The sequence below is a fragment of the Balaenoptera musculus genome, chromosome 7 (genome assembly GCF_009873245.2).
Source record: "Balaenoptera musculus isolate JJ_BM4_2016_0621 chromosome 7, mBalMus1.pri.v3, whole genome shotgun sequence".
Lineage (NCBI taxonomy): Eukaryota > Metazoa > Chordata > Mammalia > Artiodactyla > Balaenopteridae > Balaenoptera > Balaenoptera musculus.
Genome location: NC_045791.1, coordinates 41,799,846 through 41,824,538, shown reverse-complemented (window position 1 = coordinate 41,824,538; position 24,693 = coordinate 41,799,846). Strand labels below are relative to the sequence as shown.

Here is a 24,693-nt window from a genome sequence, read left to right as displayed (position 1 = left end):
CTACTATGTCCTTTGCAGTAGGCCAAGCACTATACTAACATAGTATGTGTTATGTTGCTTATAGTTTTTAGGAGATAGACAAACAGACAATTACAAGACAGAGTCTTTAGTGGTAAAAGTATGCCTGTATAAGCATACTTTTTTGCCAAGTGAACAGAGACTATGCCTTGTTTTAGAGGCCTCATTTGTTTAAGTTGTACATTTTGTATAACTTAAATTTAAATTTTCTATAATTAGTTTTATTCAAAAGGGTAACCAAAATGCCAAAGTTTTTAAATCACCTACTAAATAAATGAAGACACACAGGAAGAAATTACTAGGAATTTTAAATGAGAAATAGTTTATTTTTAAATATTATCCACTTCTAAATTTGTCTGCATTTCAGATAACTAAATCAACACATGCAAATCACTTAATGGATATTAGTATAGTAAAGTTTTTTATATTGAAATAGTATTTCACGGTAAGTTCTTTTAAAACATTTACAGTTTTTAATCATTATATTTTTATATTACCGTGAATTTTCATGAAGTATCTGGCTCTATCAGGTATGAAAGATTTTTAAATTCTGCTGTCTTCTAGGTTCAAATTGAGATTCAGTATATCCTCTGAAATATTAGAATCTTTCAGTTGAATATGATTAATGTTGTTACCATGCAGTTACTGCCCTTGAATACATTTAGAAATTCATCATGTGCTGGTTTATGTGATTCTTATTTTGTATATTTCATTTTATCAACAAGCTAGTTTGTGAGTGACTAAATTTTGTTTTTTTATTTTCTTAAATTTGGAAGAGAAATAAGCTCATCACTTAACAAAAATTCTGTTATTTCCCATGAAGTATTAGACATTTGTGAAGCTTGTGATCAGAAGTGCTACCGTTTTCATCTTTTTATTTAATTGATCTTGTTTGCTTGTATTTTTACTCATGGTGTCACCTTATTTATAACGTACACATTTTCCAGTTGTGTTTTTTTTCTGATCCCTGTTGTGTGCTTATTTACCATTGACATTCTAAGTACATTTTTATGTTTTTTCTGAGTTTGATTATGTCTAAAATATTTGAGTCTTATTACACTTTGACTGCCGATTTGTTGGTTGTTTACAAAGTCTGAATGTTCAACTGTAATGCTTTAATTATAGACTCTATTTTAAATAATATGAATATTTCAGGAAACTGAAATTTCCTTTTTTATCAGCTATGTAGGACCTAGTTTTCAAACTTATAAATAACAACAGATTCCAGCTGTGCTAATACAAGCCCCAAATACATAGTTTTTCTTCCTATCTACATGCAGTTCTTTCATCTAAACAGTAGATAAATGATTTATGGTTTTGTATAGTTATTCCTGGTTCAGTTCCCATCATTCAGCCACTGCTGAATATACATTGGTGTCATTTCACTAGCAGTGCCTTCCTGCAGCGCAGAAGAATAGCTTTTGCAGTTTTCTGCTTATACTGTTTTTTAGACCTTTCAGAATGTCAGTTACCACGAACATTTCACTTTTTTTTAAGCTAAACTTTTGTCTTTAGCTAATGAAGGTGAACATCACTAACATCCTATTTTTAATAAAGAGATATTCCTAGAAAAGCTTTAAAGATAATATAATGTAGTACACTGACAATATTGAATTTTTCCCATACTATATTATTGGGGTTTTTCCTCTAATTTTTTCGTGGTTATCAAGTCAATGAAAAGTATCCTATATCTCTTGGAAGATTAGCCTGAAAGGTAATAACTGATTTGATAATCTAGCTGGTTAGCCAATTGGAAAATATTCTTTCTGAGATTTTACATGGGGCAATACAAGACTGTCCATTAGGTTATTTCTAATTTCTTCTTAATCTTCACCCTTCCCTAAATAATGTATTCTATAAAATTTGTCTTCCCTCCTTTTCTAAAAGTTTTAACTAAAAGCCACTGTTTGAATATCTAAATTGCATTTGATGATTTTCTACCATTTAGTCATTTTACATTGATAAAACATTGTTGTCTGTGATTTACGAGAGGAAGTATAAATAAAATTCAGGCTTTCTTCATTAACTTTAAGGGGAGAAACTTTATAAATCTTTTATATTTTAATGTGACTTAACTTGTTTTAAAAATCTTCTTTGAAGCACTTTTCGTTGTTTAGCCCCCCCCCCCCCCCGCCAAAAAAAAAGGCTTACTGATTTTGCTATCTCTATTGTTTTGTTTGAGTATAGGATGTTTTCTTCCGTAAATGCATTTGAGATATGCTGGATTACAGTGGTCTTTGTATTATTATTTAAACCACCTGATTTATCAAAGCCAGCTTTATATTATATGTAATTTAAGGAAATTCTTAACATAAGTTGTAGATGGTAACCTTAAATTCTAAGGTTTTACAGTAGCTTAAAATAGTCTTAAATATTCTGTTTCTTTACTAATTTAGAAAAATTATGATGTAAGTCATCAAAGAGTCAAATAGTTCTTTAATATTCCAGGTTTCCCATTTTATTTTTAAAACCATAGACTACTTTTGTTCTTCATAAATTTGAACTCAAGGAAGCTGCTAAGTGAAGATCCTTGGATACTGTCTTAATGAGCAGAATGATGAGTGTATAACTTCTAATCAGCTGTCTTATAATTAGAAAGATGATCAGAACTTTGTGTAATTCAGCAATTCTGTTCCAAGATGAAACTGGAAATTTTTTTCAGGAATAAAATATAAAAAGCACTGTGAAATTAGCTAGAAAGTTAATTCAAATATTTTTGCTTGTTTGGTGTTTGGCTTTGAGGTGCAGAATGGTGGCGAACAACGGATGTTCATACGCGTGCAGGGGCAACCTTCTTTCCACCATTGCTGGGAATTCCACCACTGTTTGCTCCTCCAGCCCAGAATCATGATTCTTCTTCATTCCATTCAAGGGCTTCGGGAAAAAGTCATCGAAATGGTCCTGAAAAAGGTACCCATGTTAACTTTAAGTGAAGTACTACAAATCCTCCATTTCAATACCTATTTTTAATAGGGTTCAGATTTAGTAACAATTGTGGGGCATTGTGCTAGGCACTTTCACATTGTCTTGCTTAATCCTTATAATAACTCTTTGAGATTGGAAGCATTGTCATTTTGCAGCTAAGGTTAAATAAGTTATTCAGGGAAGTACTGTTTACATGTTGACATTGCATAGCAGAATTTAACCCAGGTTTTCTAACTCCCAACTCCACTGCTTTTTCGTCTGTATCTCATTACCTCCTTCATGTTCACTCAGTAAAATATATTACTTTTTCTGTAATTAAGCATTAAATTAATTAAAACTAATGTGTTAGTACGCCTTTTTTCTTTTAAATTGTCATTAATATTTCATAGTTGATAACTGTTGTTAGAATACATTTGCAAATTATAATAGCACTTTAGATGGTTTATTATTACCTTTCTTTTCACTTAAGTGTTTGGGGAGTTTGCTCCGAAACGGGGAATACTCGCATTTAATTACCTTTCTAAAAATTTCTTAATTGAAGTGAAATTCACATAAATGTAAACTTAACCGTTTTAAACTGAACAATCCAGTGACATGTAATGCATTCATGGTGTTGTACAACCACCACCTCTATCTAGTTTCAAAACCTTTTCATCACCCCGAAAGGAAACTTCACACCCGTTAACCAGTTTCTCCCCATTATTACCTCTCCCAGTCCCTGGCAACCACTAGCTTGCACTCCATCTCTATAGATTTACCTGCTGTGAATATCTCATATAGATGGAATCATACAATTTGTGTCTGGCTTCTTTCACTTAGCATAATGTTTTCAGGAGTCATCCACATTGTGGCATATGTCATTACTTCTTTCCTTTTTATGGCTGAATAACATTCTCTTGCATAAACATATTTATTTTTACTTTCAAGGTGTAAATGGGTCAATAAATGGAAACAATACATCGTCTGTATCTGGTATCAACACATCTGTACTATCCACTACTGCTTCAAGTTCTGTGGGACAAACTAAAAGTATAAGCTCAGGTGGAGGAAATCGAAAATGTAGTCAGGAACAAAACAAAACCCAGCCTTTGGATGCTAGAGCTGACAAAATCAAAGATAAGGTAAGTTGTTCTTTGAGGCACAAATATATAACAGATTGATGTAAGTATTCTAAAGATCAAACCACCTGAATCTATGGAATAACTTTTTATGAATTATCAACTCCTATTTTTATAGATATTCATTTTTGTGGGGTGGTTTTAGTATTATGCATCTAAAAAATTAAAACTGTCAGCACCAGTATAAATAATACAAATAGTAGTCATAGATAAGATTTATTGAGAACTTAACACAGGCCAGTTCTGCTGTAATTGCTTTGCATATAATATCTATTTCAACCCTCCTTATACCCCTACTGAGGTAGGTACTATTATTATAAACTGGGAAAAAGAGCCCCCAGATAGTTGGCCATTAAGTGTTCAGGATTCAAAGTCAGGCAGGTTGACTCCAGAGCCCATGCTTTAGGAAAACAAAAACAAAAAACCTTTCATTATGGAAAATGTCAAATATACACAGAAGACAGAATAGCATAATAATCCTGTGTACCCATTATTCAGTTTCAACAGTTACCATCTCATGGCCAATGATATTTCATCATAACCCCAGCTGAATTCTCCTTTTCTCCTTTGCCAGTTGGCACTATGTTAGACCTTGTCAATAGAGGGTCCTGTAGACACACTGGAAGAGGAAAAGGCTTCTGTTCCTGGTTCAAGTGTTTTCTTCTTGGTCTTATGCTGTGGCTGCCAGTGGATGGCTTCCTCACCAGCTGGCGGCTACTCTGCCAGTTGTGTTCAGGAGACCCAGTAGTGTATACCGTCTAGTGAGTTTCACTGACATCCCAGCAGGCAGCTTACTAGTGAGTTTTGCTCGGATGCCAGTGGTTAGCTTTCTAGCTAATTTTACTGTCACCCCTGATAGCAGATTCCGAGCAAGTTTTTCTGGCACTCCAGCAGGTGGTGTCTCCTGTGTACCAGCCTTGATCTGTGATACCTCAGTGAGCTTCTCTGCCATCCAGTGGGCAGCAGCCACATCCTTTCTAACAAAGTCTGAAGCTCAGCCTTGGGTGAATGAGGGGTTGGAGAAGAAAGACCCTCTTCCAAGTTTATTTTAGTACTCTACCTCAGCTGTACAGGAAGTGGCTCTTCCCTACATCGGCTATTCCGGTATTCTTTACAGGTCTCTTTCCCTCTTAGTAGTTCATATTCTGTTACTAGTTGTTGCTTCTTTATGACAAAATTTCCCTGTTCAAATTGATAATGTGGTTTCTGCCTCCTGACTAGACCTTGTCTGCTATAGAAGCAGTATCAGGAGTAGGGTGGGTATGCAGATTGCACATGGTAAATTCACTGCGATATTCTGGTCACTCTAAGCCTTTGGATTTCCTCTTCCACATCATGCCAGGGAAGCTGTGACATTTCAGCTTTGCTAAATATAGTTCACCACTGTGTCCAGATTTCATTCATCCAACCAAGTAAGCTGAGATACCTCCAGCTACAGGAACTAACACATTATATCCAGACTTTCTAGTAAGTGCACCTGTATTGGTGAATTTGGTCTGCTCCCATTGGTAATTTCTTCTTGAGAAAGAAGTCTTGGTTTATTCTGAGTTAAAGCCTTAGCATCAACTGCAAACATTTCGGAAACAAAGATAATAACTAGAGCAATGTCTTTTCGTCTACGTTTTATAAAAACCACTTTCAGGGCCTGATTTTTCTGGAGGGAGAGAGTCAAAAGTTTGTGATCCTGTAATACCACTTTCTTCATTACCTCAGCTATAATAATAAGGGAATTGAAAAGCTTGTGACCCACCATAGCAAGCGCAAGGTATGAGTAGTCACTGATTGCAAATAGCGCTGATCTGAACTTTAAATCTGAACAACATGCCTCCCAGGCTCCAATTTTTAACCCCAAGGAACTATTTTATCAAATTTTTCTTTGTCCTTTCTCAAGACAGCATTGAGCTCCATATATTTTCCAAGATCAACTAAACAAATAAAGGTTTCTTTCCTTTTGCCCAGCATATTTTATAGAAATACTTCCTCTAGATCTTTCAATTCCCTCTCAACAGAAGATAAATGTTTTCCAGCACATAGCAAGACATATGAGGGTCTGGGGGAAGGTCATCTGGTGAAGCTTCAAAGCCTAATGATACCCATCACAAAAACTCGACAGGACTCCTATTTAGGCCCAAGACAAACATTTACTTTCCTCTTCAAGCACCCCACTGAGCACTTGAGCAAATGTGATAAAAGACTTGGTCGTTTCCTTCCAGCGACCACAGGTTTTTAGGGTCACACTTTCCACCTGTTCCTCTTCAACTGCTCTTACTCTTTTCCCTTATGATTTGTTTCAAGGGCATTCCCATTAGTATGAGCTCCAAAGACCTGTCTCTGTACTGCTTCCAGCTTCTCTGCACGCCAGACGCTGTCTGAAAACACCACCCATTCCTTGCTCCCATGGTACTTTGAAGCAGGTCGTAGACATTGTATCATGGAATATATTTATATCTCTATGTATTTCTAAAAGTTAAACGTCCATGTTTTTAAACCTTACACTATCCTACCTCTTAGAAGTAGTGCTAAATCTAGTAACATCTAGTACCTCTAGTGCCTCCGTAAGGTACAAGGCAAGACTTTGGAGGAATGGATATGAAACAGATCGTTGTCCTTAGTTCTAGTAAGGAATCAGTATTGACATTCCTAAACGAAATTGGTGCTTTTTTAAAGTAGAAAATATTTCCAGGAGCAGGTATTAAAAAACTTGCAGAGGTACCTCTTAATGATATAAAGAAAGAAATTTCCAGGTACCATAGGGGGTGTTGATTTACATCTACATAGAAGTAACACTAGAGAGAGATTGACTATCAATGTGAGGGATACTAGAATTTAAGATTTCAGAAGAGTATCTTTGGATAATTCATGGTCTGGGATGAATTTGTGTTAGTAGGTTGTTAAATGAAGATGAAGGGAGTTGAAACTGAAGAAGAAAATCCTATACTTTTTTTACACAATGTTTTTCAGTTTTAAAAACTTTTTAAAAAATTGCTTCGGGGCTTCCCTGGTGGCGCAGTGGTTGAGAATCTGCCTGCCAATGCAGGGGACACGGGTTCGAGCCCTGGTCTGGGAAGATCCCACATGCCACGGAGCAACTGGGCCCGTGAGCCACAACTGCTGAGCCTGCGCGTCTGGAGCCTGTGCTCCGCGACAGGAGAGGCCGCGATAGTGAGAGGCCCACACACCGCGATGAAGAGTGGCCCCCGCTTGCCACAACTGGAGAGGGCCCTCGCACAGAAACGAAGACCCAACACAGCCAAATAAATAAATAAATAAAATAAATTTATTAAAAAAAAAAAAAATTGCTTCATCAGCCCTTTTCATGTGTAGTTTGAAAAATGTTCTTCAGCTGATTTTGATCATCCGTCCTGGGAGGCAGGGTTACTTATCTCAGTAGTACTCATTGAAAATCATTGATTAAGTCCAGTTCCCTCACATAGTCTACATGTATATTTAGAATAAATATAAGTATTTTAAATTAAACAATTGAAGTAAGTCAACACAAACTAAAATATACTAACATACAGCCTGTTGAGAAAAAAATAAGACAATTCAAGGTTAAGTTCCACTCCTGCTGCCATACAAATTATTGTTACCGCAGCAGCCGTAACAGTCTTTTAAAAACATAAGTGGTTTTTTTATCGTTTTAGAACATCCTATGTTATCACTCTGTCTAATAGTTTCCTATCCCACCAAGAATAAAATCCTTGCCATGGCCTATAAGACCATGTGTGGTCTCACCCCTGCCAGTCTTCCAGCCTTATTTCCTACTGTTCTCTCCCAGGTTTCTGTGCTGTAGCAGGTCTAGCTGACTTTTCCATTCTTTGAACATGTCAAACTTGTTTCCAGCTCATGGCTTTTGCCTTTGCTGTTTCCCCTGTCTTGAAAGGCCCTTTTATCTTTCCATGACTGGCTCTTGCTCTCCACTTGGGTCTCAGCTCAGAAGAGTCTTACCTGACAACTACATCTAAATCTTCATCCAGCACACACTGTCTACTCAATTATCCTGTTTTAGTCATGGTATTTATCACTCAAAAACCCTTATTTATATTGTTTGTTGATTCTCTTCTCCCTGTTCCCATGAGAGTAGAGTTGCTGTCGGTTTATCACACCCTTGTATCCCCAGAGACTAGAGCAACTGTGCCTGGTACATAATAGCCTTGAATATGTATTTGTTTTGCTATTGAAAGAAAGAAATATACAGTGAAATGAAAGTTCAAGGAGAGGGTTCTGAAAAGCTTTCCCAGATTGGTTGGGGAGGTAGAGTTTATTATTAATAAACTCTCCTTAGATCATTTTTTTATGAACCTAAGACTCATTTTTAAAATGTATAAATGACAGAAAAAAGACAGACTACCTAATTGTGAGAAGGCAAAAGGACCACCCTCACCCCCCGCACACGTTAATAGGGACCAAAGAGATGAAATTGGTGATATTGAAACTCATTTTTCTCTTTTTCTCTGATACCTGGACTTGTCTACTCATGTCTACTTTTGTTTTAACATGGGTACTAAATTTGTTACCTTATAAAACACAAACCCTTTGCACACTGTCAGAGTATGCTCTGCAAAGACCACCTGCATCAGAATCACGTTAAGGGCTTGTTTCATACAGATCCCTGTGCCTTGTTTGGAATTGGGACCCAGGAATCTGCTGGTTGCAGCAACTTCTGCGGTGAATGTTATGCTCCCTAAAGCTTTAGAACCCGCACCTCTAGACCCACTCTAGGGGAGTGTAGGACCCATCTGTCATGCTGCCTTTAAATTAAAACTACACAGATTACTTGGACATTGAAATAGTTTATTTTTTTCTGCCAAATCATGGTAGCTCCCTCATTCCCTTCCTTACTTAGCCTCTCTAAATCCGAAAGTGATAACTTCAGTTTAGATTCCTTATGACTTTCATAGTCTTGCTATACATGCTTAGAAAACTCACAGCAGATTTTGGTTGCAAAGAAGGAGCGGTTTCTCTGCCAAATAAATGATAGGCTTAATGTTATTATATTACTATTGTTTCCCTTTAATCTGTACTTTGGTCTTTCTCATCCTTTGATTTCCTTTATTCCAATTCACTTTCTGCTTTACTGTGAGGGAAGAAGATAGCTCAGGGAATGATGGAAATATTAGCTTATTGAAGGGTGTGTCTGCAGAGGAAGCATTACAGTTGCTAGTTTGGAAGCAGTTACACAGTACCATGGCAAGCAGAATATAACAGGAGTGACTCTCCTCACTCATGTATTTTATATGATTTAAATCAAATTTTAGAAGACACAAAGGAAAGAGTATAGATTTGCAATCTGTAACTACGGCTTCAACCTGGCATCCTTTTGTAGAGGTGTATTACTGTCTTTTATTCCCCAAACCCAGTAGTTATGAAAGGCTGTATTTCTATTAAGGCCACAACTTTTCTAATTTGCTGCTTTTGTAATTTATTGCTGATTTTTCTGTATCTTGTTCTCTATTTATCTACCAGCAAACCACTATAGAAATGTTCCTAAGTAACTTGGGATTATACTCAATCTTGTTGCTCTGTCGTTTTGACATTTCTCCTTTTAGTCTTCCTATTGGCAGAGTTTTAACTTTTTCATTGTTATATAGTTATTAGTTATAATTTCATCTCATTATTTTTCATCTTTTTATCCACTACCATTGTCTGTCCTTTAAGCACACAACTTTCCTTTTATGGGACCAAATGTCCCTTTCCAGCTTTGGATTTTCATTGTCCTATAGGATTTTAAATGTTCCAGAAATTAATCTCCTTCTTTATCATATTTTTCTATCTTTTTGATGTGGCAATATTAAAAAACTTAAATTCCTTGACCCTAATTAAAGCAGCCCCTTAAGCCTTTTTCTACCTATTTTATCTTCTCTCCAGTACTTTTTACTATATGGGATTATTTGCTTTGAAATTAATCTCTGTCTAGTCCACCACCACCACCACTAGAATGTAAGTTTCTTGAAGGCAGAGACTCATCTTAGACTTCATTGGAGTCCAGCACCTAGAAAGCTGTGTTTGGCTACTGACTCACTATTTGCACAAAGAAAGAAGACTAAAAGCTAAATGTAGAACATCAGTGTATGTAACCCTTATCATAAATTGCTCTTTTTAATCTGTCCTACATTTTGAAGCATGGCAGTCATATGAGTGTGTATATATGTATACATATGTACAGATATACACACTATGTTGATGTTTTCAGTATTCTATACAGAATATTGTATAGCATATTGACAGAGTTTATACTTTTTACTGGAGAATTCCTGTCAGATAAGTTAATTAGATCAGTTGGTTGAATAAATACCCTTAAAACATGTGACTTTTTACTTTTTTCTAAAATGACATTTTAGAAAAATGTTTTGAGATTGAAAATATCATTTAAAAATTAAAAGAGCATACCTCTTACTGAAACTTGAATTTTTTCTGAAAAATAGAAGTCTTGTTAAAAATCTTGTCTTTATCCAGAAACCAAGGAAGAAAGCTATGGAAAGTTCTAGCAACAGTGATAGTGATTCAGGCACATCATCAGACACATCAAGTGAAGGCATTAGTAGTAGTGATTCAGATGATCTAGAGGAAGATGAAGAAGAAGAAGATCAAAGTATTGAAGAAAGTGAAGATGATGATTCTGATTCAGAGAGTGAAGCACAACATAAAAGTAACAACCAGGTAGGTACAAATCGTTTCATTGGCAATATCTACACACTACTCATATTTAGGATTAACTGTCTATCTTAACTCTCAAAGTCTATAAAGTTTAAAGTTAATCATTGCCTTTAGTTCTTCCTTTTGCGTAAGAAAAAAAAAGGAGGTGGTGAAACATTTTTAAAGGAATATTTTGTGTACTTTTTAGTGAGTTTTATATATCTATCATAAGTCATTAGGAACACTTTTTTAAGTACCCTTTTTTTCTCCATGTTTTACTGCTTGATGCTCTTTGTTTTAATAGACGTTAAGAAGTTGCCTTTTAATTTCTATTTACAGGTGCTATTACATGGTGTTTCAGACCCAAAAGCAGAAGGACAGAAAGCAACTGAAAAAGCCCAGGAAAAAAGAATACACCAGCCATTACCTCTTGTGTCTGAATCCCAGACTCACTCATCATTCCAATCCCAGCAGAAGCAGCCTCAGGTTTTGTCACAGCAGCTTCCATTTATTTTCCAAAGCTCTCAGGCAAAGGAGGAATCTGTGAACAAACACACAAGTGTAATACAGTCTACGGGATTGGTGTCCAATGTGAAACCTTTATCTTTGGTAAATCAAGCCAAAAAGGAAATTTACATGAAACTCATAGTTCCTTCTCCTGATTTACTTAAAGCAGGGAATAAAAATACCTCTGAAGAATCTAGTCCTTTGACCAGTGAATTGCGTTCCAAACGGGTGAGTTAAAAATTATTTGTAGAAGAATTTTACTATTAGAAAAACAGCTTTTATATAGTCTTATACAAGTTTAAACTGAATTCTACTCTTATTGTTATACTTTCTTAGTCACCAGGAATAGAATATGCACATCAGAAAACTAAATTTCTGTGATTTTATATTTACATACACACCTGTTGAATGTATTTTTGGCAACACAATCTTGTCATTTTTCCCCAGGTTTAATGATTTAGCAGTAAGGAGAGAAATATGTTTCTATTGGACATACTTTACAATTACTTTTGTTTAAAATCAATGTCCTTTTTTTCTAATATTAGTATATTCTTTTTTTTAAAGAAATGAACTCTTGAGTCATTTACCTCTGTAGTCCTATAATTTGTCAATTTTAAGTATAAAAACTCCTTATAAAGATGCTTTTCCTTTACCATTCTTAATTAATTATACAAAATACAAAATATTTTTAGTAACGTTACTTCTATAAACACCAGAACCACTCATCAGAGAATTTTTTTCATCTTTATTTTCTTGCTGTTAGTTTTATATTATAATATTATATAGTCTACAGTCATATGTCCAGAAGAATTCTAGTAATTAAATGACCAGTGCTTTTTATTCTAGAACTCACCCAGACTAGAGAAAAAATATTATCTTTGAACACAGTCTCCTGTCTTTTGGTTATACAAATTATCAGTAGGCATCCTAATCATTGGAAAAGACCTGTAGAGCACTTACTGTTTTGCCAGCCATTCATTGTTTTAAGTGCTGAACATGCATTTACTCATTGGATACTAACATCTGTAAGTGCCACTAATAATATTATGTCCATTTTCAGATGATCAAATTGAGATTCATAAGACTTACGTAACTCTCCCAAGATCACACTGCTAGTTGGTGACGGAGCTAGAATTCAAACCTAGGCAGTGTGGTACTAGAATCCTTGTTCTTAATCACTGTGATATGCTGCCTTTCTTTCTCAAAAAAGTCACAATGTCCTTGTCCATTGACTCTTATTTTACAGTGAAGAATTTCAGAACAAGGACAAAGAAAAATGACTTGAGCAAATCAGGCTCTTTTGAGAATCTAAATGAGTAGTTCTCAAGACTAAGTGTACATTAGAATCACCTGGGAAACTTTAAAAATGACCTAACCACCTCAGAACAATTTAAAATCAGGATCTCTTGTGTTGAGACTGAGGTATTACACATCTAAAAAGCCTCCCAAGTGACTCAAATGTGCAGCCAAATTTGAGAACCACTGATCTAAATGGAAGGACCAGTGGTATCATAATATCACACATATGAGAACTTGTAATGCACGGGCCAATCATAAGGAGTTATTGTTATTGGCATCACATTATTGACTCTCCTTGAGAAATTAAGCAAATTAAAAATCACATTGGGTTATTTTAATTTTTCATTAATATATATTCCATTTTAAGGTAAATGCATTTACAGAGCCACATCGAGTTACTTGCATTATGAAAGTTTTCTTAATTTTTTCAAAGAGTTTCTTAAATTCTTATTTAAAGACTTTCATATGACTGCCTATTAAAAAGTCATTTATTAAACACCTGCTTATTTAAATGTAGCCAAGCTAGGCTTTCTACACATATGATCTTATGTAATCCTTACAAAATTGTGTGAGGTAAAGAAACTAAGGCTCAGAGAGGTTAAGTCACTTTTCAACATCATATAACAAGTTAAGAGCAGACAGGTTTTAAACCAAGATCATTCTGATTTCAAAGCCCATGATTAAGGTGAAATAATTTGGTGTTTCTGAAATGATAACGGTTGTTAATGGGAAATATTTTATGTGAATGGGCATTCACAGTAGACTCAACTCTCAATGACTTTATCTACTTTTTATTGGTATCTACTATTGAGTTAAAGGGTATTTTTAGAAATATTTCTCTTACGTCAGTTCTCTTTCTTTTTGCAACAGTCTAACATAGAATTTTGCTTGATTTCTTAACGATAGTCTCAATTGTTTCATGCTTCCTGCTATGTATCTTGCTCCCACACTAGTCTATGATTTCCTTCAGTGTTATTTAATCATTGGATCCTTTCGTACCCTTATACTGTAGACATTTAATTTAAATCAATATACATTAATCGTACATAAAGACCAGGAGTGAAAAATCTTTATCAAGTTTTGCCTAAAGGATTTTTTGTGGCCTTACAGAGACTCAGGTAAGAACTAGGGGAGCAAGAGCTTGGAGGTAGGACAAAGCTTCGAGCCTCTCTCTTCTCATACTCCTGTCACCCAAGGGGATATCTTAAAGTAACAGGACATTTGCTGCTATACAGGTCTCTTTTTTCTCCCCTCCTACTTTATGTACACCCCTAATATCAAAAAAGATAGCATGTTTGCTGTAAAAGAGTAACTGATACTAGTCTTGGGATAAAATACAGTGATCGTTGGTTATTTTCGAAAACCTTCAGATGTCAGCATATGAGAAGTGATTCTTCAGAGTTATAGAGTGAGAAACAATTTCAGAAAATTAAAATATAAAATTTAAAACTAAAGGGAAGGTTTTTGTTTTCATTACTCTTTTGATCCTATGTATTTGGAAGGAATATTTACTACCTATTAAAAAAAGAATACAAAATGATTATGTGACAAAATTTTGTTCTAAGAAATGAAAATACACTAAATTTTTCTGCTGAAAATTTAAATCAGTATATGTATAAAATATGAAGTATAAGTACATTATATGTATACTCACATAATATATATAATATAAAATATTTATGTTTCTTATACATATTAAGTAAAATTATATTAAAGTATCTTATGTAAAAATTTTGCTATAAAATTCTTTTAAAAAGGTAAACACAATTATGTAGTATAAAATTCCATATTTTATTCACTGAATAAATACCAGTTAAGCAGTTTCTCTTTGTGAGGCATTGCCTTATGTATCAATACAAATATTATGTGACAGTCTCTGTTTACAAAGTATTAACTTAATTTTCTAAACAAATACAGTGAGGATAAGTTAAATAAGATAAAGAAGTTTATATGGGAATTTCTTACTGCTTATTAGTACTGGTGCTTTAAAATATTTAATAAGCCATTCTATATGGCATTCCATCTGCATTTATACTTGTGAAATAACCCACCACAAGGCTTTGCTGACTTGAGTGTTAACAGCCCGGGTCCAATGCTGACAGTACTGCTGATTTTAATTTCTAGGCAACCATTTTCATTACAGAATTTTACCTTTCAAAATTCAACTCTATTTCTATTAACTTGGTATTTTAATCATCCTACTTCAGTTTGTTTTTTAATATTTTAATTATACAAATTTAATGAAATTCATATGATGTTATTCTTTTCATGAAGATTCTGATAGCCAAATAATTTTTTGTTTCTTATTTACATATGTAAATTTTATGGCTTAATGGTTTACAAAATAATTTTTCCCAAGAAAAGTATGATTTTTCTAAACTGTTTTCTAAACTCTTTCCAATGCTAATGTGCTGAAGGCACTCAAAAGTATATCCCACAGAATGTTGAGCCAGCCTTCCCACTAACCTCAAATCATGATTACTGTAGGTAATACAGGATAGAATAAAAGGAGGTATAAAGGAGCTCAAGGATAGAGGCAATGAGTGCTTTGGGCTGGGACAAACATGGAAAGCTTCTTGGGCTGGATTTTGAATAATGAACAGGATTTCATCTGCTTGAAGTTTATTAGAGGAAGATAATTCGTGCAAAGAAAATGGTGATAGCAAAATGTGGAGGTGGTGAAAGTATGACATGCACAGGGCATGGCAAATAGTCCACTTGGACAACAAAGGGAGTAAAAGTAACTGAGTATCAGATTTAACTATTTTAGGGTTTATAAAGTGAGCAATGATGGAAGAGGCACTAAAGGTTTTGACCAAAGTGCTAATATAGTAAAATACGCTTATATGATGAGAAAATTGACATTGGCATATAGCATATATGGGAGTGGTTAGGAAGAAGTGATAGTATAGCTTAAATTTGAGCATATTTCAATGAGAGAATCCAAACCACATGGTAATATGGCTGACTTGGAAAAAAAAGAAAAGTAAAAGATGTTTTGAGAGTTTCAAGTTTGGGTTATTGAGAAAACGGGAGCTGTAGTAATAAGAGGGGGCAGTTAGGAAACATGTTTTGAAGCAGAAGAAGACTAATTGAATTTTTAAATATATTATGTCTAGCAAGGTTCAGGAACCAACTAGTCATTATTGCCACGACCTTTATAGCACTTGTATATCATGATTTAAATTTGTATATGAGTAGCTTGTTGTCAGATACAGAAGCAAAAAAGAGTAATTTTCGTTCTTATGGTACATTATTGTTTTGTGTTTTTTTTAACTTATGTTTCAACAGGAACAATATAAACAGACATTCCCAGCTCAGTTAAAGAAACAGGAGTCATCTAAGAGCCTGAAGAAGGTTATTGCAGCTTTGTCAAATCCAAAAGCAACCTCTAGTTCACCAGCACATCCAAAACAAACATTAGAAAACAACCACCCTAATCCTTTCTTGACAAATGCACTTTTAGGTAATCATCAACCAAATGGAGTTATTCAAAGTGTCATTCAAGAAGCTCCTCTGGCACTTACTACCAAAACGAAAATGCAGAGTAAGATTAATGAAAACATTGCTACTTCAAGTAGCACCCCTTTTTCCTCACCTGTAAATCTGAGTACAAGTGGGAGAAGAACCCCTGGCAATCAGACAACTGTCATGCCCTCTGCCTCTCCCATACTGCATAGTCAGGGGAAGGAAAAAGCAGTTCGCAATAATGTGAACACAGTAAAAACACAGCATCACTCTCATCCTGCAAAATCTTTAGTGGAACAGTTCAGAGGAACAGATTCAGACATTCCTAGTAGCAAAGATTCTGAAGATTCAAATGAGGATGAAGAGGAAGATGATGAGGAAGATGATGAGGAAGATGATGAAGATGATGAATCTGATGACAGCCAATCAGGTTATTTTCTATTTTTAAGTTTAAAGTATTTCTCTAAATGCTATGTGACCACAAACATTTTTAAGAGGTCTTAATTCACAGACTGAAAATCAGTTGCTCATTCACTGTGTTCACACAGCTATGTGCCTTTCTATAATGAGTGGTAAATACAGGACTAATTGAAATGGGAATCCTAATTAAGTTCTCAGCTCTGTTATTCATTTAACATTAAACAAATAACTTAGATTGAATATAAATAATTCACGAATTAAGAATTCAGGAACTTGCTTTAATTTTCATTTAATTCATGACCACTCATTTGTCCTTTCTTTTTCATCTCTTCTGCTGCTTGTTATATTGTGTCACTAGATATTTTGAATAAAGGTAAAATTGTAGTCACAGTCATTCAGAAAATACCAAAAACCTATATCCCTATGAATATTTGTTAGCAACACAGAATTTATTTAATAACATATATAGAGTACCCCCTGATTTTATTTTGATTTACTTTCTAGTTTTCTTTTTAATTTCTTTTTGTTTTATTTCCTCTTAACTCTCCTTGTTCCACAGAAGATTGAAAACATAAAATATAAGGTAGCTTAAAATTTAAATACAAAGATGAAATACATATTATGAAAGTTTTTGGATTTGTTCCTAGTCAGCCACAAATCCAATTGTAAATTTTCTATCTACCAACAGGAAGAGGAAAATATAGTCAATTATACAATTTAAAAAGTGTCTATAAGGTAAAAACAACCTACTTGCTCAGGGTAAGAACAGCTTTTCCTGATAATATTTTTCCTGGGGTTCCCATAAACACAACTTAGCATGATAGATAATGGATATCAATATTAATAACTTTCAAAGATAATTTTTATAATGAACTTCAGTGTAGACAGCTAGTACTACACAAAAAACAATTCCACAGAAGCTGTTGTTCTGGGAACGATTAAGATACAGTCCAAGTATTAGTCCTGTGTTATCAAGTTTAATCCAGAAATAGATTTTACGTATCTATAGGAGTGGATGCATTTATAGGACTACATTGCTAGCATGAACTTAAATTATTAAATCATTAAATTATTCCCCACAGTTATTTCTGTAATCCTAGTCTTTTGTAAAGCCTGAGAAGCTTGATGAAATCTTGCAACTAAATAGAATAACTGTAACCCCCAAAGCCAAGCATCTCCCTGCAAAAATTGTTTTCTTGGCCTCAAGCCCAGAAGAAAGGATAATGATAGTTCCAGAGTTCTCGTCCTCATACTGAACCTAGTATACTTCTTAAGCTACTAGAATCTATTAATTTAAATAATCAATTCTGTTTCCTCTATACTTTGGCTTCTTTATTAAATTAAAAGTGCTTTTGAAACCACTAAGCAGAAACTCATCATGTGAATACTGTCATGTGAGAAGAACTGTTTTATGATTTAAGTTTTATGATTTGAGTAAAACAGTTACTTTTAACGAAGAATTTTGAGGATTTATGGCTGCATACATTGTACTCAGATAGCTTTTAAGATCGTAATGTTTACATTTACTCTTCAGAAGAGTTGCTCCTTGAGTTCTCAGTCACAGATGCCGATTCCTGAACTATTCCATTTAGATCAAACTGCAACACTGTTGGTGATTATCTAGTTATAATATACCAAATGCTTCTTTTACTTCCCAGAATCAGATAGTAATTCAGAATCAGATACAGAAGGATCAGAAGAGGATGATGATGATGATAAAGACCAAGATGAATCAGATAGTGATACTGAAGGAGAGAAAACTTCAATGAAACTGAATAAAACAACTTCCTCTGTCAAAAGCCCTTCCATCAGTCTCACAGCTCACTCAACACCTCGTAACCTCCACATAGCAAAAGCCCCAGGCTCTGCTCCTGCTGCCTTATGTTCTGAATCCCAGTCACCTGCTTTCCTTGGCACACCTTCTTCCACACTTACTTCAAGTCCACACTCTGGTACCTACACTTTATTTTTATTATTGTGAAGTAGAATTCAAACCATAACAAGAATTCTTATTTATACAGTGTTCTGGGGATGATCTCATTGGAATCAAGGGCTAGATTTTAGGTTGGCTAAGAAAGGTCAGCGTGTATTTTCAAAGGATATGACTCATTACCATTTTTATTCTCTGTGCTTCCAATTTAAGAACCTGATTGATGGCAGCTTTTGACTTTGCATACTTTCCTGTTTTTGTGTTCAGTTTATGCTTCTAGAATTTAGAGTTTGACAGTGGACTTTTTTTGTAATTTATAAAAATGAGCTCACTTGGTTACTTAAGGTACAGTTGCATATCTGCCCAACACATAGCCAATGTCATTTGTATTAGTGAGTTAGCATTATTATTCCCTTAACATGCCATATCTTTTTTTTCTATTTGACCTTCTATAAACTTTCAGAGGTCTTCATTAAAAGGTTTACATTAATACTCCCAAATTAATCTCTATTCTCATTCAATAGCTAAGAAAATATAGATGTGTATAGTAAAATATTGTATTGTTTTACACATTTCACTGTTTTTTGAAATTTTCTAGTTTTGTTTTCATTTGCCACAAACCAATATGATATCCTACTAATATAAGATGTGTGCATTTGTATTGGTGAAGCTTGATCATTATCTATGAAAATTTTTCTGTATAATCATAATCCTATTCTTTGTACTCTAGATTAATTAAAAGTGTTTTTGATTATAGATTCATATGGCTATAGAAGTTATATTATTTTAAAATGTATGATCCAGATGTTGAAATTTTTCAGCATCTGAAAACTCATATTTTCAAGGAAAACAACTGTACATAGTTTTCTGAAACCTCTGCTATTTTCCTCCTACTTCTTTAGCCATTTCATTAATAACAAAATGAGGGGAAAGCTGTATATTTTACCTTGCATTGTTCTTTTCATTAGAGAGAAATGCTAGTTATCTGTCATGCAGACCAAAAAAAAAGAAAAACACCCTTTACTTTATATGCAATGTGTTTTGTTGAAAGAATCTAAAAATAATGCACAAGTTGCAGCAATACACTAAATAATTCAAGTCAATAAGATATATTATATTCAAAGAAAGTTTCGAAAAACTATCAAAATTTTTCATGTATGTAAACTAATCTTTATGTTAACTGGTTTGAAGTTTTTGAAGGCACTTCCAAAGAAGAAGAGTTAACAGTACGACGTGAACTGCGTATTCCTCTTTGGAATATGGGTATGCAAAAATAACGATATATCTTTATACTTTCCCCCTACATATTTAAGCATGTTTGATTTCTCATTCTCTACTATTAATAAGAGAAGTGAATATATACATAGTATTGTTAGAGCAGAGGAGCAAAGCTGATATATCTGAAGAGTGATATACCAGAAAAAAATAAGACTAACTTCTGGGTTTAGGTATGACAGATGGGAAACATATGCATCCAGGTGGGAATATGACTGAAAAAGTCACAAGAGCAAATCATTTGGCAAGAGAAGAGACACAGTTAAGAGTGTCAGAGGTTTTTGTGAATAGATTAAAGGAAGGTGAAAGCACTGTGGGCGAAACTGAGGGACTTGAGCAGAGTTTGGCTAAAATGCTTGAATAGGAACTGAGAATTTTCATGATCCCCAAAGAGCAGAGAGCCAGGTTTACTGTGCTCTTCTCACTTAAAGCTTTTCAGGTGTGAAAAATCAGTACACATTGACACATGTTACTGAACATGTCTGAATACCCAACATAATGCCAGTATGATCTCTTAAAAAATTTAATGGAGTTTAATATTTGTAAATTGAGTCTTTGATTAATTTTTAGTTGAATTACTTAGCAAAAATATCTAAATTATTTTAATAGTAAATGTATCTGAATTGCATGACTGGCTGTTTATATTTGTTTTCTTTGTATTTTTCATGTTTTCTAAAGAGCATGTGTTCTTAAACTTTTTTTAATTTTTATTTTTAAAAGCTTTCTTAAAATTAAGTATGTGATAACCCTCATTTCTATTATGTGTAGCTGGCAGAGAGAGACAAGAATAAGAAACTTTGGAGGGCGCCTTCAAGGAGAAGTAGCATATTATGCTCCATGTGGAAAGAAACTTAGGCAGTACCCTGAAGTAATAAAGGTACATACTTTTCACCAAATAACACACATTTGGTGCCTATTATGCATGCTTATGGAAAAAAAAGTACACTCCTTTCTCAGATAAAGTTCCTTGATACAAAATATTCTCTTGTATGGGACTAATGAATGTGCTTAACCTAAATTGATCTCCTGTAAATCCATAGCCCCTTGATAGACTATGCAAAACAGTAGTGTCCTGAAGATAGCTATACATCAGAGCTGGGTTGTAATTATTAAAACCTGAAGTGGAAAAATATGTGATTTTTTCAGTATCTCAGCAGAAATGGAATAATGGATATCTCAAGGGACAATTTCAGCTTCAGTGCAAAAATAAGAGTGGGTGACTTCTATGAAGCCAGAGATGGACCACAGGTATCCACTTTTTAAAAAGTACAGTCTTTGAACCAAAAAGTAGTAACATAACCTAAATGAAGTAAATTTCACTACACTCTAGAGCATTGCCTTTTGTTAGTTAATTCGTATAGCTATACATATAACTTTGTGGTAAACACTCACAAGACCTCAATTTACTATATTTCAGTAACAAGGAGCTTTGACATTTTTTTCAAATTTCTTAAGTAAACTTTTTCCTGTTTGTTAGTTCTGTCATTAATTTTATAGTTTATACAGGTATAAAAGTATCTGTATGTTCATGAGAAATATAGAAAAACCTTAGTTCCCTGAAAGGTAAACAGTTTTTTGAAAATTAATTTGAATAGGAAAAAACATGTTGTTATAAGTCAGTCCAAGAGAGGATAAATATGCCTTCGTTTTTGGAAGGATCTTGTCCATTTGATTATGCCATACTACATGATTCATTGTTACAAGTTTGATAATTTTTGATGGGGGTAGGGGGAATTCCATAATATTAAATGAGTGAAATTTCTGCCTTTTGCAGAAATTGAATTTTTAAATAATTATACACATTTCTGAAATTATGACCACAGCTCCCTTTGAGCTTGAGGATTAAGTACACAACCTCACCAATCAGCGCAAAGAACTTACCACTGAAACCTTGTTTCCTATATGTTTCCTTTAATGGTTTGCCTTTGTTCCTTACTTAGATTCAGCTACATAATGCTTATTATTCCCTTTAAGTTATTAGCTCCATTGAAAGAGGTCATAGCTATGGACTAAGGAGACCTAGATTCTTGTTAACCCATGAAATAGTTTTGTGATTTCAAACAACAAAATAATGCCCACTTTTTCTTCAGTTTCTTTATCTACAGAATAGAGACAATCATAATTTTACTTCTGCCTCATAGGATTATGGTGAGGTTAAAATGAGATCATACGCATGAAAATGTTTCAAAAGGTTAAAATGCTCAACCAACTGAAGTTATTTTCTTTCTTGATTGAACCTTTCTCTCTTTTGGCCCATTATAATGCACAGAAAGATTTTTTCTGGCAATTAATATTTTCTGTTGTGAATAGGCAGGCTTTTCCATACTATCTTACCCTTTAATTTTATAGTTATAGAAGTAGAAAAGGCCTTCCTAATTCTGCAAGAAGTTCATTTTGAGAGCTCAAAGATGAAGGGAGTTTTCCAAGATTACACAACCTCAACCAGGCGGAGACGTAATTGAACTCAAAATTTCTAACAAGTGTTCTTTTGCATTCATTGTGTAACCTATTTTCCATTGTTGTCCATGACTTTTTATGTCCACATCCACTTGTTTCTTTACTAGTAATTCTAAAATGCCAAAATATATTCATCTCAGGTTTAACTTATTTATGGAAATATATTCTAGGATTTTTCTTTTTTAAACTTAAAAATGTGTCTAACTTGGACTAAATTTGTCACCAAACAGATTCTCGGAATTTTAGTGAACCACAGTGTTATTTTACACACTCCATATATACTAGATCAGTTTTTAAGTCACAAAACATATTAGAAGGCAATAATAACTTTATTTTAAAATTCTCATTTTTTAAATCTTTTGATTCATGTTATCATAACCTTACTTGTTTCATTTAAATATGCCAAAGATATCTTTATGTTTTTAAGTTCAATAGAATTTTATTCTGAGAGGAAAGCTAATTGCTGTCCAATACATAAAGGACTTTTAGTTTTTTATCAGTGATAATTAGACTTAGTCTATAAAGCCTTATTAGGCAGAACAGAATGTTCTTTGACATCCATTCACTTTTTATTAAACATAATCAGTGTTTTCCAAAGCATATTGTCTTGTTGAGAGATCAATTCCAATCAAGGAAATATGATGAATTACTAAGTCCAGAATGTGTTAAGCTGCCAACATTTCAGCAGACTACTAAGGGAAAATATTAGCAATTTTGAGAGTATTTCTCTCGGTTAAAAAATAATAGTAAGTTGAATTCATTTCAGGATACTTTTAGAGAACAACAATTAAAGGTGAGTAATCAAAACAATGTTTAGTTAATTAATTAGAGATGCATGTAGTTGAAGAACCATATACTTTTTTATTGTATGATCAATATGTATAAGCATATAGTTAATTAGAAATGTATATACTTACAATTTTCTATGAAAATGAACAAAGATTACATATTTTTGGTAGAGTAACTGTCATGTGTAATAACTTTGATTGGCTTAAATTTTGTAGAAGATATAAAATATAATTTGGGATAAAGACACCGTTACCAAGCAGTAATGATCTGTATATGTTTACAGTAGGTCTGCCTCTATACAAATTGTATAAATGGTATGATGGCTGTACGTATATTGAAAAACAAAACTATGCATATTGAAAGACTTAAAGGAAATGTACCAAAATTTTAATAATGGATGTAATGATTGGTGGTACAGTGGATCTTTTTTTTCCTATGTTCTTGCATGTTTCATAATTTCTAAAATGTGCTTGTATTACATATATAGTGTGAAAAACAATTTCCTATTTAAAAAATAATTGCATCTACCCCTTGTAATCCAATAAAGCTAAGCATTCAGTTTTCCAAATGCATGGAGATTTTACATAATGATTTTAAGTGTTACTGCTACAGTTTTCCAAGTTTCATATATTTATTTTTGGTGTTTGATAGCAAATGAAATGCTGTATTTATAAATTCATTAGTATTCTTAATCACTCTCCTAATAAAACATTTGCATTGGAAAATATAATTTTCTCCATCATATTTTTCTTTTTTCTCTTAAAACTTACCAAACAAAACAAAACAAAACAAAACAACAACCAATAGTAGTTCTGTAAGTTCTAATTTCATTCAAGGTATTTCAAAAAATTGCAGCAATGGTATTCCAAAGCTCTATATTTTACAGATGAAATTTAGGAAATGGTAATTTCTGTTAGACAATAATATCTGCAGTAGAGAACCGTGGTTATTTTATATGTTAATCATTTTTGACTCAAGGTATTTCTGAGCTTAAGACAGTGATTATATATATATTTATTAGCAGCAAACATTTGTTGAAAGTATTGACTACTTTTGTGTGTAGTACAATAAGATGAGAGGTATGAGAGTTCATATTTATTGAAATGTAGTAAATTCATCATTAACTAAAGGACAAAAATCTAATGATTAACTTTAAAAAAATTAAAAAGAGAAGTCCTTAATTAAATAAGATAGGGTTGACACAAGAAATTGGGGTGGGGGGAGCCTTTAATCCATCCATTATCAATTTTATTTATTTCAATCTACAAATGTGGTAAGAGATTTGCAAAATCATCTACTCGTTAGTATCTACTGATCCTTAGATACCAAACACTTCCTACTGGCTTCTATAAAAATCATGATTTTAAGGATGATAGATTTCATGGAACAAAATGAACCATAGCACTCTTTATAATCACATGATATACTGGCTGGCTACCTTCTTACTGAAATTCTTTTAACTGTTTTAGCCAGTGAAACCCCTTTGAAAAGGCTATAAGGTAAATATATTTCTTACAGACTTCTCCATCACATTATAAAGAACTAGTTGAACCTAATGTTTATCATTGTTTTCATTTTATTTTGTTTTTGAGTGTCAGAATAATAGAAAGTAAGATTGAGCTAGGCAGACTTTGGTAAATATAAAATAGGGTTATTTTTATTTTCCTAAATATGATACTTAGGTAAAAAGGTAAAAAGTATTCACATTTTTGTTAGCGGTATATGAAGGTTTCAAAATGAATTGTTAATGGCAAAGATTATTTTGAAATATATGATAATCTAATTTGGAAAGGATTTATTTTTGTGAATGGTAGAGAACAAAACATTTAAGCATAAATATAACAATTAAGT

At 33.5% G+C, this 24,693-nt stretch overlaps 1 protein-coding gene across 1 annotated transcript in view; it reads left to right on the top strand.

The window, feature by feature from the left end:
• Nucleotides 1–24,693, top strand: part of BAZ2B (bromodomain adjacent to zinc finger domain 2B) — a 291,809-nt gene that overhangs the window by 182,498 nt on the left and 84,618 nt on the right. The window contains 10 exon segments of the mRNA XM_036858503.1: nucleotides 2,761–2,928; nucleotides 3,871–4,064; nucleotides 10,518–10,721; nucleotides 11,037–11,432; nucleotides 15,795–16,401; nucleotides 18,050–18,343; nucleotides 19,522–19,571; nucleotides 19,574–19,584; nucleotides 20,365–20,473; nucleotides 20,743–20,844. Of these exon segments, the coding sequence (XP_036714398.1) occupies nucleotides 2,761–2,928; nucleotides 3,871–4,064; nucleotides 10,518–10,721; nucleotides 11,037–11,432; nucleotides 15,795–16,401; nucleotides 18,050–18,343; nucleotides 19,522–19,571; nucleotides 19,574–19,584; nucleotides 20,365–20,473; nucleotides 20,743–20,844 (2,135 nt within the window).